Genomic DNA, 17,460 nt, shown 5'->3' with positions numbered 1-17,460 from the left:
CTATGAATCCACAAAGTTTCCCCTTGGTTAAGTTTCCATATTCGGTCCCCTTCCCCGACCAAAGGTTTGATTTGATTTATGTCCTCGTTAGTGTCTTCTAAAGTGTCTAGTCATTGGGTTGTTGTGTTTCCCTATTCTGATGGAACATATTTTGTATGGCCTATGTAAAAAAGGCCATCCCCATGTGGACAAGGAGGACAGTATATAACAAAAGTAGTGTTACAGTTAATAAAATCATATTGTTTTTGAGTTCTGTTTGTGTGAACATGGACAAAATCTTTAGTTTGAACAACATTACCTAAGTGTACCTCTGAGACATAATCTCTCTTTAAGAGTGCAGAAGAGGATCTGGGGCTATATAAGCTTCCTAGTACTGAAAAGTTGCTCACTAGTGATAGAATTCTTATAATCATGACATTTTCTGAGACTCTTTCCTTAAAATTAAGACTAGAGCCTTCTAAAGAAAAAAGAAAACGTCCACAAAGCATCTCAGCCCTTAATAGAGCTCCTAAGGTGAAAAACTGTTAGAAGAATGGAGGAGGACCTAGGACTTGGAAGACTTGAAAACAAGAAGACTTGAAAACAAGATTGAAACACTACTTAAAATACGTGAGAATTAACAATTAATCGACTCTATAGCAGCTAGCATTCATGTTGCAAAGAATGGACAGACTTTTATCTTTGGGATAACATCAAATGCAGTGCTTCCCATCAAGGACCTGGCCAACTCGCTGCCCTGGGTCGGTCCAAACACCACTGGATCAGCTGCAGAGGGTCCGCAACCAGTCTTCCCTAATGACACCTCTTACTGGCAGAGCATGGGTGCTAGGCAGAGAGCACCAAGTCCAGCCAGGCCCTGGTCTAAAGTCATCTGCCGCAAAGGCAAGTCCAGTAAGAAGATAAATAAGAGAGCACCAACTGTCACTTCACCTCTTGAACTGTCATTGCCAAGTCAAGTGATCAACCACGCCTCCTTACTAAGATAAAAGTGTCGGTCCTGTCCTTGCTCAGAGTGCTAGGACTCCTTGCTTGAGGTTTTAAGGCGAGCTCTCTGGGGGTATTCTCAGAGTGTTTGTAAGTACGGCCCCAGGATACTAGGCCACTGCTAAGCCTTGCTTCTAATTATGCCCAGTGACCACTCGCAGTAATTCCCTTGCAGCCCAAAAAGCATTTTCCCCATAGAGCACCATTTGAAAAGAGAGGTCTGTAAAAATGTTGACAGGACACCTCCAACTGCAGACAAAGTCAATTATGATTCTTTCCTCTTTCCCATTTATTGATTTGTGGATGTTTTATATTTGTAAAACTTTCTCCGAGCTGAAAATCTGTGACGCCATTACAATGTAAAGTCTATAGGCTGAGTGGGAACTTACGGGCAGGAACAGCAGGAGAAACACTACGGTGCATATTCAGTGGGCCACATAACCAGGTAGTAAACCTAGAAAAACCTTTTAGGTTATAAATGGAATTTCTATAGCACTTTTCCAGTCTACTGACCACTCAAAGCGCTTTACAACACTTGTCAGATTCACCCATTCACACACACATTCATACACTGGGCTGCCATACAAGGTGCCAACTGCTCATCAGGAGCAATTTGGGGTTCAGTATTTTGCTCAAGGATACTTCGACATGCAGCCGGGGGAGCTAAGGATTTCGAACCAGTGACCTTGCTATGTGCCAGGTCAGCAATTCTCATCGGACTGAAAGGCGCCATCTTTAGATTCACTAGCTAGCTCTTTTTACAGTCTATGCTGTGCAGTCACTCTGGCTTCTGCTGTTCCAACTAACAGCCCACTTGTTCTTTTCTAAATAAAGAATGTTTGTTTAATGTCAGAGGAGGAAAAGACGACAGTGTGGATATAGTAAAGGCTTATACACAGTATGAAGAGATCATAAAGGTACAGTACTGTGTATGTGAAAGCCTCTTACCTGTCACTGCATTGGTGGTCGTCGGAAGACTCTCCCGCTCATCTTTCACCGCAGTCACACCCATCCCATACTCTGTGCCAGGTCTCAGGCCTACATAACAGGGCAAAATAAAAACACTGTGATACAGAAATAAAAAGCAATGTCATGCTTTGTTCGTACAAATCCACTGAGGTGTCACCAAATGAACGATAGGGGGGCTCTGTAGTCAAGTGGCCAGCTGTTTCAGTTAATGGCTCCAGTGCCTTTGGCGAACACAAAAAGGTTCTCATGTGGTTTGATCGCACAATAGATTTCAGCCTAATTGCATTTCATGGTAAGCCTTTGCTCACTGTGGAACATAAGTGTTGTATTTGCATTGATGGATCTATAGGGCCCTTGTCGAGGAGCAGAAACACTACTTGCTATGATACAGCGGGCTCTGGAGGCCCTTTGGTCTCTACAATTAAGCCGTCTCTTGGCCTGATCGCCTCTAATTCCTTTATTAACTCCCACAGAGGTCATCACACACAGAGTTTTGCAGCATGAAATTACACCTAATGCCCAGGAAACTCATTATCAATAAAATCATGAGCGTGAAGGCAATTACAGATAATAACTGTGTGAAAGAAGTGCTGAGGTGTGTGTGGAGTGGAGGGGGGGGTCTGCTGAATGGATTCAGTGCTTTATTTCCAAGGGATGGGCCTCCCAAGGACAAAGAATTGGGCCATACAAAGACACTATTAGCCTGTTTTATTGGAAGCTTTGTTTTTGTTTCTTATGGTGTCTAATCCTACCATGCCACAGCAGAGTGAAGAAACAAACACATCCACCTCAAAGCATGGCTTTATAATGTCAGCAGTGCAGATAAATGACAAACACACTGCATTTCTTGTTTGAGCAAGATCTCACAGTGAAACAAACAGCAGTGTTATTCCATTTAAAGTCTGAATGCCAAACCCCCTTGGGTGGTTTTCTAATAAATTGAGCCTTTTGTAGGCGGGCAAACATTTCATGACACAAAACAAAGGCAACCCATTTTGGAAATGAGCAGGCTGAATATAGCACTGACCATTTTGCAGGGACCACAAACACTTGCAGAATTAGGAAAATAAACACTTCACACTATATCATTTTTCCCCCCACAGATGCTTTTCAGCTGTGTTATTTGGATTATGGTTTAATGTGAACTCAAAGCAGACAAAAGAATAAAAGCACTGAGTATGTGTGATGTCAAACTTCCTTTGTTTGCTGAGTAGGAGGTTTATTACTGTGTCTGTCGCTACAGTCTTAGCCTTAATTGCTGTGACATGGTGAGTGGTTGAGGGGTAATGCATTTATTAAACTCTAGGATACATTGATATCAAACATTTCTGCCTCCTTCACTGGTCATATGTCATGTCCTAATGATAGATAATCACATTGTCTGATTTGAGATTCTGGCAACCCAAAGGTTGTTCTGATTAGGAGTTGCTTTATAACTACTCTATAAAGGATTAGTAAATGATTTATTAACCATTACTACAACTTTAATGCTACCATTAGTTACAACTCATAAACCCTTGGGTGGCTTATTAAAAATTGGTAGATATTAGATTTTTTAGAACCTGTGAACCCAAAAGTTGTTCATGTCTAATAAATGGTCTATGACTAGACTAGATGACTAGAAGTAAATTACTTGTTTATTTATTTAAATAACAAAGTAATTGGTTACAACTTTGAAACTCTTGATAAAGAATGCCCTATTAGAAAGTGCTAAATAATTTTATGTAGTAGCTACAGTAAACTGTATGTACACCTGTACAATTTAATGTAGTCCAATACAACAGTGCAGCCATTACATCTTCCTTTACAAAGCTCATAATGTTCAGTTTTTGTTGGCATTAGTAGAAATTACTGAGGTCATATTTAAAGGGTAGCTCTTTAAAGAGTACGGCTACATATGTGAAAAAAGTAGTAGCCTTCTATGACTCCAGAGGAAGCTGCATATTGTCTGATCTCAATAAGTTGCATTGTGGGTAATGTAGGTGTCAGCTTTTGAAAAGCTGTCCCCTGGTCTGTTGCACTCTTGTAACACTGCTTGACTCATTATGGACAGTTTTAAAATAAATGATCAAAATCGATACAGCAGAACCAGAGATATGACATTTTTTATTCCACACACTTCTCTTCCTTTCCAAAGCCTGGCGCCTACATTACCCACAATGCAACGTATCCACTGAATGACATCACTGAAGGCAGAGTATCAGATAACATGCAGCTTCCTCTGGAGCCACAAAAGGCTTTGTACTATTTTTTTCACATATGCAGAAATACTCCACAAGACCTGTACACACAATTAATGTGTAACATTGTTTCGGGGAGCCCTTAAAGGTGGTGTACTATCCGTACATTAAATCTAGAGGGGTTTCTATTTTTTAACACAGAAAGGGGGCGAATATTAAAAAAATTGTGAAAACTAAAAAGCACACCATCAGTTTAGGTTATTGTACACCGGTGTCTGTGTCTGTACTGTTCACGCTGATAGTAGTGACATAACGTGACTGGATGTTTTTTGTGTGTGTAACTGGGATCCAGTACCGCTGATCTTGGCCTGGGTGCTGTCCTTGGGTCCCGGGGGGAAGAGCAGCTCTCCATGCTCGCCTCCAGACAGAGGTCCATACTTGATGCGGTAGTTGTCCACCTGAGCTAGACTGTTCTTCCATTCAAGAGTGATGCTCTCGTCCGTCAGCTCCACTGTCTGCAGATCTCTGGGGGCATCCAAGTCTACAACACAGAAATGGCCTTTAGATAGATTTAAACCTATCCTAAACATACATTTAAGTGCAGTTCTAATCTAGGACCAAATCTTATGTACTGTAGAGGCCACGTCTGATATGGGCAGATTTTTCTCATTTGTCTTTACTTAGGAGGACATTTAGTCATTCAAAGAACAAACACGTCCACATACACACATCAGCAGGACATTCTCCCTCATAAACATATAGACAGAAGTAAAGTATGTGTGGTCCAGGCCCCCAGCTGACATACAGCTCATTAAACTTGGCTGTAATAAACAGTTATTGGCTGTCCCTGCTTTTCTTCTGGGAAATAGGTGGTAATATTTGAAGTACAACATTCAGGTAGAAATCACTGAACAGCAAATCAAATGTATTCTGTCTGACCTGTGAGGAAAGACTCATAGACAGGAATGCTTGTCCATTCTCCCCTCCGAGCTGTCAGAGACACCTCATACTGGGTGTCGGGGGTGAGGCCTCCCAGGTGGTACTGGGTGTCAGTGGAGGACAGCTCCACCACGGTACGATCAGCAGGGTTGGATCTGGGCCCGTAGGAGACGGTGACCCCATCCACCTCAGCCACGGACTGAAGCCAGGTCACCAGCGCTGTGGTATCCGTCACGTCACGTACATCCACCTGACTGGGGGCATCAATCACTGGAGAAGAAGTAAGTGGGGGGGGGGCATAGTGAAAGCTGTTAAAGGTACCTTATTAGCAAAATTCCAATGTCTTTCAGTTTGCACACACGTATGATTGGAGGTATTTGATGAAAGGCTGTTAAAATTTATTTGTTTGAGCAAAGGCGCTCTGTTCTGTGTTGTGCTAACAAACGTTAGCTCCTGTTGCTCTCCATTAGCAAAAATGAGACAGGCACTGAGACAAGGCACTCAGCCTAAACAAATCTTCCACAGGCTTGTATAGGCAACAGAGAGACACAGGGAAGGTCTCATTTTTTACCTAACATTACACATGTGACAGACAGTTCAAAAAAAAAAGATTTTATGCAGTATAAAGATAACCACCAAAATTTAAACGGATATAGCTACTGGTTCCATCACATAATGTAAAAGAAGGGTCATGCTCTGGTTAACACAGTCACATAGCAGACATTGCCGTTGATTTATTTTAGAGGACTGGCAATACATTAATTGGAGAAGAAGACATGAGTTTTGGATTAGTAGTAGTAGTGGACTATATGGACTTCGAGACAACCACTACCCATGGCATCAATAGGCTCATTAGTTACTAATTACTTGATCATTAGGCACTCTTTTTGTGTACCGTCAAGTTAAGTGAAACATCATACTGAGGAGTTACCCAATATAGACTCATTAGTTACTAATTACATAATCATTAGTAACTCTTTCTATTCCTGTATCTTCATATGAAATGATCAAATCCCTCTGGTCGACAAAAACGGTTTCATTTCTATGTTCATTTTTCTTAATGGTTGGGTTATATATATATCATTGGGTTAGAAGTAATAAAATAGCAGCGGCTACCCAAAACTTCTCCCCTTTGTCACTCTAAGGTTTCCTGAAAAGTTGGTAGCCCTGCTGTGTTGTATGATGGTAAATGAATCACCTTGAACCTTGGAGGCAGTAGATTAAAAAACTGAGTTGTTTTACTGTCAAACTTTGTGTTAGTGTCTAAGTTTAATTTCGTTCCAGCAAGAATTTGTTTGGTTTGGTTATATGACTGGCAGTGTTGGTGCCCTGCTCTACTCGTTGATTAAATTGAACCCTCACCATAGACCATGAAGGTAGGAAGCACATGGTTGAGTCAGGAGGGTTGGTTTTGTGTGAAGGCATAGAGTGTCAGGCTGTTATATGCATGACAATACAGTCATTTCAGCAATGCAGGTGCTGAAAAATGTGACAGCCCTCTTGCATTTACGAGGCTATTGAAACTATTAACAGATCAACTCCCCGCCCCATGAAGGGCTCCTCTCCACCGCTGCTGAAACAGATTTGTCACACGCAAGCAACTTCAGGAGAGTCAACCCTCTGTACAGCACTGATAAAATGAATAATCTGCATTTGAGGTTAACACAGATTTGTCTTCTGAGGAGGCTGCGAGTGTCTCGTTCGGGTGTCACGATACCATCCTCCTGGGAGGCCAGCGTCCCTCTTAGCCTGGCTGCTTGACTGACGGGTGCCTCCCACACATGGTGAGTTGGATTGGAAGGGAAGGAGAGGGGGAAGAGTGGCAGGGCTCGCTTCACACAAAACCCCCTCAGCATGCAAATCCCACGGTACGCACCCGCAAGCCGGTGTAATGAGAGACATTAAGAGAGTCTGAGTGACACGGAGAACTCTGAACCTCATAATCCAAGTAGCGCTGACACGTGGTCATACATACATGTGTGCATGAGTGCATGCGTTAACAGTGGATATGAAAAACGCTCATCTTACAAGGTTTTTTTTACAAAATGCATTCATTATGAATTTTTGGTCAAAATGTACAGACATTTTTTTCTAATGATGCCCAATTTTTCCATCACTTCTTAATGTCAATGTGTAAAATGGCTAATCCTTTTTGATTTCATGATTTCTTTTTTATGTTACAAAAGAGAATTTAATTATAACAAGAGATTCATACATTTACATTTAAGGCATTTAGCAGCCGCTTTTGTCCAAAGCGACTTACAGTAATTCATACACTGATGGCGGTGGCTGCCATGTAAGGTGCCGACCAGCACATCAGGAACAGTTTGGGGTTCAGTATCTTGCCCAAGGGGCAGGGGGAATCGAACCAGCGACCTTCTGATAACAGAAGCCACAGTTAATTTTTTTTGTTATTACCGCAATTGAAATTAAATCAAGAAACATCTCTTGTAATAACACCATCTCATTTTAAATTGTTATATGACAAAACTGTCTTGTTATTACACAGAATCAATTTTTCAACTTTCCAGTCAGTAGCTAATGAGAGACACTTAATCCGAGATAGAGACATGCTGCTGCCAGATGGCTGGACATAAGGAATGATGATGTGCCTAAAGGAATGGAACCAATCACAATGTTTGTTTACCAAAACTTCCGGGGAGAAAACCCATGCGCCACGCAGCATACGTACACTTTAATTTACTTTCTCTAATAATGTTTTTAAAAGTGTACATTTCATCTTACATGCATGTTTGATGCTTTCATATTAGAGATGCAAAATTTAAGCAATTTCTTTTATTGATAGTTGGCTGCCTTAATAATGGTCATCATTATCGATCATTAATAATATATGAAATATGTTGGAAGTTTTACCATAACAAAAGTGTTTGCAGGCTAGATTAGGAGCGGAGCAATACGTAATGAAATAACACAAAATAATGACTTTATTTTAACTGCAGAGCTCCGGTCTGTCGCCATTCAACAACTGGCCCAACAAAATCAAACCCATACCGAGGCTACTAAATGGTTAAAATGTAATAATATCAGTTTGTATCAAATGTTTTTTTTATTTTTAAAATTACAATTTCTCATACCAGTATTTTGGATTTTATTTTGATATATTTGATACGCAAGTATTTGTTATTTGTAACAAGATAGTTTTTATGTATTTGTGCACATCACTGATTATCGTTTAACACATTTTTAATCTGTTTAACTCTTAACGGCCATTCATTGATTAATCATTAATCATTATCATCTCTATTTCATCCCTATCACTACACTTTGAATAACAATAGGTAGAAAACCTAATTTACCTGTTGCGCTGCAGACTAAAGACTAAAAAAATGAGTTTTCCTAAAATACAATACTATACTTTATAAATAAAGTTTATTATTATTATGTTATGTATACAGATGACACTGCAGAAATTCAACAAAAAGCACCTTGATGTGCTCTACACTTAGTTCATGTTGTAATTTACCAGCCCTGCACTTTCTGCTGGGTGCATAAGAAAGGTGATGATAGGCCTCAAATGGCATTTCCATGCATACTTCTGTTTGTCCTGGCAAAGTGCTGACCATTTTCACACCATAAATAAGCATAGAATTGGCCTGACTCACTGCTAGACAGAGCTGCCATTTATTAAATTTAGTGCTGAATGTGGTGAACATTGCTGCACCTTTGCTGAAACGGAAGTCTCCCAGGGGTAACAGCTAGACCAGTTTGAGTCCAGATTTAGGTTTCAGCCTGGGAAGCCAGCCACTGAGGCTTACTTTTAAAGAAAATACACATTTAACAACCTCAACAAGAGTTGGAGCAATATTTTAACCCTAAAAGACACCTAAAAATAGCCTGGTGGTTGATCAAGCAGGTGAAGTCACGAATTCAACCGTGTTTTCTCTTTTTATATTGATCCCCAGCCTTGAATTCATCAGAGTATTATGAACCATTGGGTTTTATGGCCTGACGGAGCTATGGAGATATCTCATAACTTGCCAATTGGGTTGGAAATCCATATCTCTTTTTACTACCAGTGCTAAATCTCAACAAAGCAATGAAATCTAATGAGCTAATCAGTCAGGCTGACATGACACGTCAGGCTGTTTTCAATACTCTGTTTGGTGCTGCAACATGAACAACCCAGATTTAGAAACCAATGAACCTATAAGGTTTGAAGGTGACAAACAGTTTTTGCATTAATGCTGACAGCTTAAGTGACAATTTATTCCACAATGATCTCTATTTCTCAAAAACTCAATAAGCAGCAATGTCTCAGAATGGTGAAGAAGGCTTTTTCTACCGCAAATGTGTTTGTGTTTGAATACAATGGTTAGGATTGATACTAAGAGGTTGAAATTACAATCATTGCCTCTGCCAAGGAAATCATGTTTTAACCCGTGTCCGTTTGGTTGGACTGGTCAGCAGGATTACACAAAAACTACTGAACGGATTTCCATGAAACTTGGATGGATGAGTCCCTGGCCAGAATACACCCCATTACCTTTTGGTGCAGATCCAGATAAAGGGACGGATCCAGGATTTTATTTCTCACTTTCTTTAACATTGTGAGATGGGGCATTTTTGACATTTTTGGGTTTTTTTCTCAGAGAATGAAGCATGAATCCTAATGAAAAAAAATCTGGTCTATTTACATTAGGTGGCTGTTATCTTTGAGTGAGTACAAAAGTGGACAGTTGGGCTTTGGCAGAGGTATGCACTCTACTGTTTGCCATTCTAGTTTGATATATATCTTTCATGCTTAGTATTAGTATTTAATCTTGTCCTGCTTTTCTAGAATTCATACATCAGGGGTGTATCCTTCCTTCAATGTATGAATACGTTTCTGAAAATCGTGTGCTTATAATGGGGTCATAGTGGGAAAAGTAATCGTCATGATTGATAAGCTTGGGTAGACCAGCAGTCCTGGCCATACGATTTATTCACAATGCTTATGATCTGTCTCATTATCTCACCCCCCATCTCTTTTCTTCTGCATGAAGATTTCCACTGCAAACTATTTCATATAGCACAATTAAACTCTCTACTGCATAGGCCCGGAGCACCATCATTAGAAAAGTAATTACAGTAATTACACAAACTGCTTATGACATATGCCTACAGGTCTCCCCCACCTCCAGGAGAGCTGCCTCCAAATCTTGATCTAAACAAAGACTTTCCTTTTTATCAGGAGCATCAGAAACTTGGGTGCTTCGTAGGTTTTTTACCCTAGGGTCCACCATACTCCTGGTTACTGTAGCCTACTCCATCACCACCATTGCTCCCCCACCCTTCAGCTTTGGCAAGCCAGTCCTTGCTGGTTGATGTGAAATGCATCACTACTGTTGCACCAGTGCAGTAATGTTGCCACAGACATCGGATTGAAAAACTCTGATATACAGAGATTTACTTGGTGATGCGGGGCTTAATCAGCATTATCTGAACTCATTTGGCGAGGGCTTGAATGTAACAGATGTGCATTTATATGTCAAAGTCCCCAGGTTTAATTAATGCAGTGGAGGGTTCAGTTAGAGAAACCATTGCAAATTAAGTTTATGTACACCCTGCTGAAATGACACCATCCTGTAAGTCTAAAATAATAGAATGATAAGCCAGTTAGCAGCGTGCATGTGTACACTCACTTGTGACAACGTTCTTGGAGGCAGGCGGACCACGCTTGTTGTTCTTCACCACCTCCAGTTTGACCTCGTACTCCTGGCCAGGGCCCAGGCCCGACTGCTCAAAGGTGGTCTCTGGACGGCTGAGCGAGTTCAGAATCTCACCATCCTCCTCTTTCTGCCAGCACCGAAAAACACCAGTCATCAACTACTACAAAGACTAGTCCTGGCATAATGTGTCGAGTGGGAGGAAAAAAACTGCCAAATCATACATAATGGTAGTCTGGGTGGCGTTTGGACTTAGTAAGAGCTGACAGGGGACTGTGTTTAATAGTGTGTGGCTTTGTGCAGATCCTAGCAGCACTGTTTGGAAAGTTTCTATGTGCACTCAAAAAGGAAAATAAAGCGTTAAACACTTGCTCTGTGCTGTATGGTCATTGGAGCTGTCAGGACATGCTAACAGATTTAACTGCTGTATTTTTGCATTCTGGCCTGAATAACCATTTTCCACAGGATACTCACCCTGAACCTCATGTATGCACATTAGGCAAATACTGAATTTGAAGTAGGGGGTCTGTAGTGGGTTGTGTGTTGTTTTGACTAAGAGGGAAATGTGTATAATGCTAGAGGCTGTGGTAAGCTCTAGAGTTCAACCACCTCCGGGATTACAGAAGTTCTCTTAACATAAAGGGAGCCAGGACTCACTGTGTTTCTGAAGATGATGTTCCAGCCATCGAAGGGAATGTCCAGCGGGTCCCACTGTACCTCCACTGATGTCTCCCGCACTGACTTGAACTTGAGTCCCTCAGGCTCTGGCAGATCTGGGATCAGGCAGAGAGCAAAACTCTACACTTTGTCTAGAATTATGCACTGCATTTTATAAACTACCACAGAGAGGACTGACATACGTGTAGCCACCCGAGCACTGACAGGAACACTCCTCTTGTTGCTGAGCACGGCGTAGACACTGATCAGGTATTCCACTCCAGGCTCAAGCTCCCGAATAGTGGTCATCTTCACGTCCCCAGGAACCTGCATGTCTAGCTCCAGACCTCCAGGGGCAGTGGGTACATATGTGATCAGGTACTCGGTGACACGCATCTCATTCTCCCAGGACAGGTCCACCGTCTCTGGGGTGACCTCTACCACAGTCAGGTCCTTGGGTGGTGAGACTGTGGAGAATATCAATCATTTGTATCCAAATTTTTAAATTGTTAGCAACATAGTAACAGGAGTTTTCTCGAAGCACTGTATGGTAGGAAATGTGCCAATGGGTATATACTAAATACATTTTACAGCAAGTGACAGTTGATCAATCATAGATTTGGAAACTGATTTTCAAGTGACTATTTAAACATATGTTGCAGAAAATATAATCTGCAGGTTGAGTACAAAAACATTTAATAAATGCAGCTGAAGGCTGCTATTATATTGGCAATTGAGTATTTTAGTATTATAGTTTTTATTAACAAACAAACTTCCCACATAAATTGAATCTATAACCATGTCAATGGATAGCAAGTTCAGTGATATGCAATAGATTTAATATTAAATTCAGGACAAGCGTGTTGTTACCATCAACATTTTCATGCATTGCTTGTTCTCTGCTCTGGAGCCTTTGCACACAAATTGCACTGTTTTAAGCAGAAATGCAACCTGAGATCTGCAGAACTTTCTGTTCCTTTGCCGTAGATTCAACCTTCATACTTTACTAAGGGCTGCTTTCCGATTTGCATCATTTTACAATGATGATTTTACAAAAAAAGCTGAGTCTACAATACAAACCAAATCATCAATTTACTGTAGTCAGTTTTACAGGAGCAATTCCCCCAAAAGTGAACATTTAGTCATCATCTTCTCATCTCCAAGCTAATAGAAAGTCTGGTGAAATTCTGTAGTCCAGAAAACATTTCTGGAGCTTAACCGAAAAATAGCGTTGCAGCATTCTCTTAAACAACTGAAGTAGATGGGGACTTGTTTTAAAACAGCTTGTGTGACATAATCAAAGTCTCTGAAAGCCCCAGGGATTTGATCATTTTTAATTTGAAAAGATGTTTTTCGCATCTTCTGAAGTGGGTGCACGAGCTCGACTGCGTGTTGAGGGTGTAAATAACATCTTTTCAAGTCAATTTGGGATCTTTGAGCTTTCAGAGACTTGGTTTACGAATTCTTTTGTGGAACACAAACTAAAGCCACCATCTGGAGTCTCTAACTTTTCCAGTACTCACCACGGTACCCATAGAATAAAATCTTGTCTCCTGTAGGACCTAAATGACACGTCTAAGAACTGATGCTATTAAAACTCTGTAATGAACCAGTGGAAAGCCGCACAGTATGTATGCAAGGTCTATCTTACCCTCTGAGCAGTCCTCCCCAATGAAGCCTTCGTCACAAACACACACTCCGTTCTCACAGCGGCCCTGGTTCTGGCAGTCATCTGGGCAGGTCAGTATGGAGCAGTCCAGCCCAGAGAAACCTTCATAACACACACAGTTGCCATCGACGCAGTAACCTCTATCAAGACAGTTCTTGGGACACGTCTTCTCGCTGCAGTCCTCACCAGAGAAACCCTTATGACAAACACATTGTCCGTTTACACAGTGACCACGGTCCAGGCAGTCATTAGGGCAGGTCAGCTCACCGCAGTCTTTTCCCTTAAAGCCGACAAAGCACATGCACTTGCCATCCACGCACTCTCCACGTCCCATGCAGTTTTTGGGACAGGTCTTGATGCTGCAGTCTTCCCCGGCATAGCCTTTGTCACAAATGCACTGTCCGTTAACACAGCGCCCCCGGTCTTGGCAATTGTTAGGGCATGAAAGCTCGCTACAGTCTTCACCTTGGTATCCAACATCGCATACACATTCTCCGTTAATGCACTGGCCTCTGTCGCTGCAGTTGTCAGGGCAGGAGAGGATGGAGCAATCTTCACCCTCAAATCCTGGATCACAGATGCACTTCCCATTGAAGCAATGGCCTCTTTCATTGCAGTTATTGGGACAGGTGAGCTTTGAGCAATCTTCTCCACTGTAGCCGGTCTGACACACACACTGGCCATTCAGGCAAATGCCACGGCTGTTACAGTTGCCAGGACAAGTGAGCTCACCACAGTCTTCTCCAGTGAACCCCGCATCACAGTAGCAGGAGCCGTTGATGCAGCGTCCGCGGTCATAGCAGTCGTTTGGACAGATGAGTTCAGAGCAGTCGAAGCCCGTCCATGGCTTGTCGCAAACACACTCATCGTCCACACAGCGTCCTCGGCCCAGGCAGTTGTTGAGGCAGTTGGTCTGGGCGCAGTCCTCACCGATGAAGCCCTCCTCACAGAGACAGGAGCCTTCGACACAGTGGCCATAGTCACCACAGTCCAGCAGGCAGAGCTCAATACCGCAGTCGTCACCACCAAAGCCTTCAAAGCACTCACATTTGCCATCCACACAGCGGCCCTGGTCCTGGCAGTCATTGGGGCACTCAGGTTCAGTGCAGTTGGGGCCCTTCCATCCAGACTCACATATGCAGCTGCAGGTGTCAGTGCTCCAGTTCCCTCGGCCATTACAGTAGGGCTTTGTGGATACTTCACCTGAAGGAGGGCAAGAAAGAAAATATAAGTGGTAGTAGATTTACAACTCACCAGAAGAGTTCCACTTTCGTCATCTGGTAGCCCACTGCAGTTGGCAGATGGCCGGACAACCCACTACTAACAGACAGCTGCCTCAAAGCTTTGCATGTTGTCGAAATTCAGAAATTTAGACATCTTGACAAGGATAATGAGAAGGTCCTTTTTATGCATACACAGCAATAAAGTCTATGCCTATAACTGCATCCACATTTGACTGACAACAAATGATGATGACAAAATATTCATAGTATATTATCTATCTGTCTATTTTCAAGTCCATAGATGTTGATACTCCTTACTGTAGTAAAATTAATGGAAAACAATGACTGCATAAAAAGTAGAAAGAATCTTTGAACTTAATCTATACTTTGGAAACAGAATGGCAGTACTGTAAAATACAGACAGTTGGTGACAGCTTTTACATCATGCTGCATTTGTTCCCTTATTTGAATATTAAAGACCAATTCACCAAATACAGCAGCTTGGTCAGTGGTCTTAAGCTTCAACCTATGACACTCTACCGACCCCTCTTTCATCAGTTTTGCACGTAAAGGGCTCCACGGTCAAGTTAGCAATAATATACAGTATATGCAACATCTGGTTAGACTTTTAAAATTAGAATGACACTCAGAAAAGGGCATACCTCCGCCCAATCCACCAGTCACCTTTTGAAAACTCTCATAGATACCAGCCACTTAATTACACATGATCTTTTTTTTCATCACCGTCCATTTCATTTCCTGAGAAATTAAAATGTCAAAAAATGTTTGTGCTTGTTAAAGAAATGTATCCAGCTTTGCACTAAATTTAATGGGATCTATTCTGGGCTGAGACCCATCCTCCATTAAAGTTTCGTGGATATATTTTCAGTAGTTTTGTGTAATCCTGCTGACAAAGCAACCAACCAAGCAACAAACAAACAAAGCATATTATGACTTTAGGACTGTTATTAATATTGCCAAATGCTCATGGCTTGGTTTGGTTCAGGCAGAAAAAGAACTTGATTAGGTTTAGGGAAAAGATCATGCTTTGAGTTAAAAATAAATATTTTACTTAAAAAACAAATCAGTCTTCACACTAGATCACACACGGGACTCGTACCCCATTCTAATGGAGAAAGTCCTGTGTATAACCATTCAACCAGCCCCCAACTTACTTTTTTGGAGGGGTAACTGCAGCGTCAAAATTACATTTGTAGAGTTGCTGTGACTAGGCTGCTGCTGACGCGCTGGCAGTGAGAGGAACTTGTATCAAACATTAGCGCTTCAGAAATACATTTCAATTGAGTTGACTGAAGATATTATATACCAATATACTGTACATATTCTACAGCATAAACACACTGCCATTGAATCACATTAACTACAGTACAACAGCATACACAGTGAAATGTATGGACTTACCTGTAACCTGAGCTCCACAGCAGCCTGCCCCACTGTTGCACTGCTCTCTCAGACTGGACAGCTCTGACTCCAGCATCTCAAGCCTGTTGAGGATATCCTTGATGTCTGGCAGCTGGTTGTCACAGCCGCATGCCTGTTTGGGGATACTGATGCGGTGTGTGAAAACGATCTGATTGTCGCCATCCTCTGTGTGCTCCATGTGCTCGGTGTTCTGCATGTCCATCGGGGGGCTCTTATGTTTGAGCTCAGTCCCTCCGGGCGAGTCGAGGTCCACGGAGCAGAGGGACGAAGTGGGAACATTGATGTTGTATACGTGGTTGAACACTACTGGCTGGTCAGGGTGGGGTAGAGTGAGGTTCTCCTGGGTTTTCTTGGGCATCAGAGCCTCTCTACGGTGACGGATTATCTTCTTGACCAGGCCAGCAGTGGAGAGCTCGAGGAGCAGGGCTACAGTCATGCAGCCTAGGAGGAAGCCTTTCAGCCCCATCGTGCTGCTTCTGTGGAAGTAGCTGCTGAGTGCAGAATATGGTCTATTCAGATATCAAATAGCTGTTCTTGTCCTAAAAGAAAGGAAAATGAGGAAGATTGGTTCATTTTGAGAATTTATTTTCAGGGCTTCCAACTTTGACACATAGTTCTTCATAGATGTACTACAAGGCGTTTTTAACTGGCTATGAAACAGTCTCAGTTTAATACTGATGTCTGACCTTCATGAGCAAATCAGACCATCAGCAGGAAGATCGGATTCTGACTTCTCCAAGTTGGAAGAGCCATAAAATTAAAACTATTTTATCAATTTTATGGCGTAGTGCTGAGAATAAGTCTGAGTCTCACAGCCTGAGGAAAACAGCTGCTCTGTAGTCTGGTGGTACGGTACTAAAACAAAGTTTACGTCATTTCACTTTGTCAACAGGGGCCGCCAGAATCAAGAAAAAATGTGGAAAACATCCAACAGAGCGATCCATGTAGAATTCTGTTGGATACTCACTTTTCTGGTTTGCCCTTGCCAAACAGGATATATTCATTACCATAGTCCCACCACAGACACAAGCATCCACACTGGGGACCATAGCCGGACTGAAATATTATAGTATCCCACTAAAAAGCAATTAACCTTCTTCTATTGCCCCTAACAAAAGACCACTTCCAATCCTGTTGCTGCCTCTGACCTATTTAAGCCACCCTGCTCTCAGTGGAGGAGACACACACTCAGTAGATGACATTGGGGCATTCTTTTCACAATTCTTCCGAGGACCAAGAGCAGCAATTACAGCAAGGGTGGCACGTGACCTTGGAGACCTGAAGCTTTCTTTTTCTGATCACGTTGAGACAGGTTGCCACAAACAGCCCAGCAACACCTGCATGGTGGAGAGCCTCCTCTTTGCTCTGCAGTCCAGACCACAATCCAAGCTGACAGAATAATACCAGTGTATGGTTAGACCATCTGTGGGCTTCCTGAAAAGCACAGAGTCTGCACAAACTTCTCTGCTACCTGCAAACTGGCAGGTCAGCATTCCTGGTCTGCTCTCCTGACAGCCACTGGGTTTTCTTTTCTTTCTGTAACACAAATCTTATTGCTTCCACCAAACGCTTCTGAGATATGATTCTTTTAAAAGGTCTGCTGGAAAAATGTGCTGAGGTTGTGGAAACCATAAAGGAACCTTTTGATCTTAGCATTATTGGTTGGTTCATTCTTAAAGCATGTTTCTCTAATAATCAGGTTTCTAGGTATTTATTTGCTAAAAGATGAT

The 17,460-nt window shown here is 42.0% G+C and overlaps 1 protein-coding gene across 2 annotated transcripts in view; it reads right to left on the bottom strand.

Annotated features, from left to right (window-relative positions):
- Window positions 1–16,196, bottom strand: part of tncb (tenascin Cb) — a 38,787-nt gene extending 22,591 nt beyond the window's left edge. For both annotated transcript variants that reach the window (XM_073466593.1, XM_073466594.1), the window contains exons 1-8: window positions 15,710–16,196; window positions 13,047–14,267; window positions 11,599–11,862; window positions 11,396–11,511; window positions 10,715–10,868; window positions 5,073–5,342; window positions 4,489–4,674; window positions 1,933–2,022 (exon numbers count right to left, since the gene is read on the bottom strand). In XM_073466593.1, coding sequence (XP_073322694.1) covers window positions 1,933–2,022; window positions 4,489–4,674; window positions 5,073–5,342; window positions 10,715–10,868; window positions 11,396–11,511; window positions 11,599–11,862; window positions 13,047–14,267; window positions 15,710–16,196 — 2,788 coding nt within the window. The remainder of the gene's footprint in view (window positions 1–1,932; window positions 2,023–4,488; window positions 4,675–5,072; window positions 5,343–10,714; window positions 10,869–11,395; window positions 11,512–11,598; window positions 11,863–13,046; window positions 14,268–15,709) is intronic.
- Window positions 16,197–17,460: the final 1,264 nt, after the last annotated feature.

Source organism: Pagrus major, chromosome 5, assembly GCF_040436345.1.
Source record: "Pagrus major chromosome 5, Pma_NU_1.0".
Lineage (NCBI taxonomy): Eukaryota > Metazoa > Chordata > Actinopteri > Spariformes > Sparidae > Pagrus > Pagrus major.
Note: the sequence above shows the minus strand (reverse complement) of the source record. Positions and strands in the feature narration are given on the sequence as shown.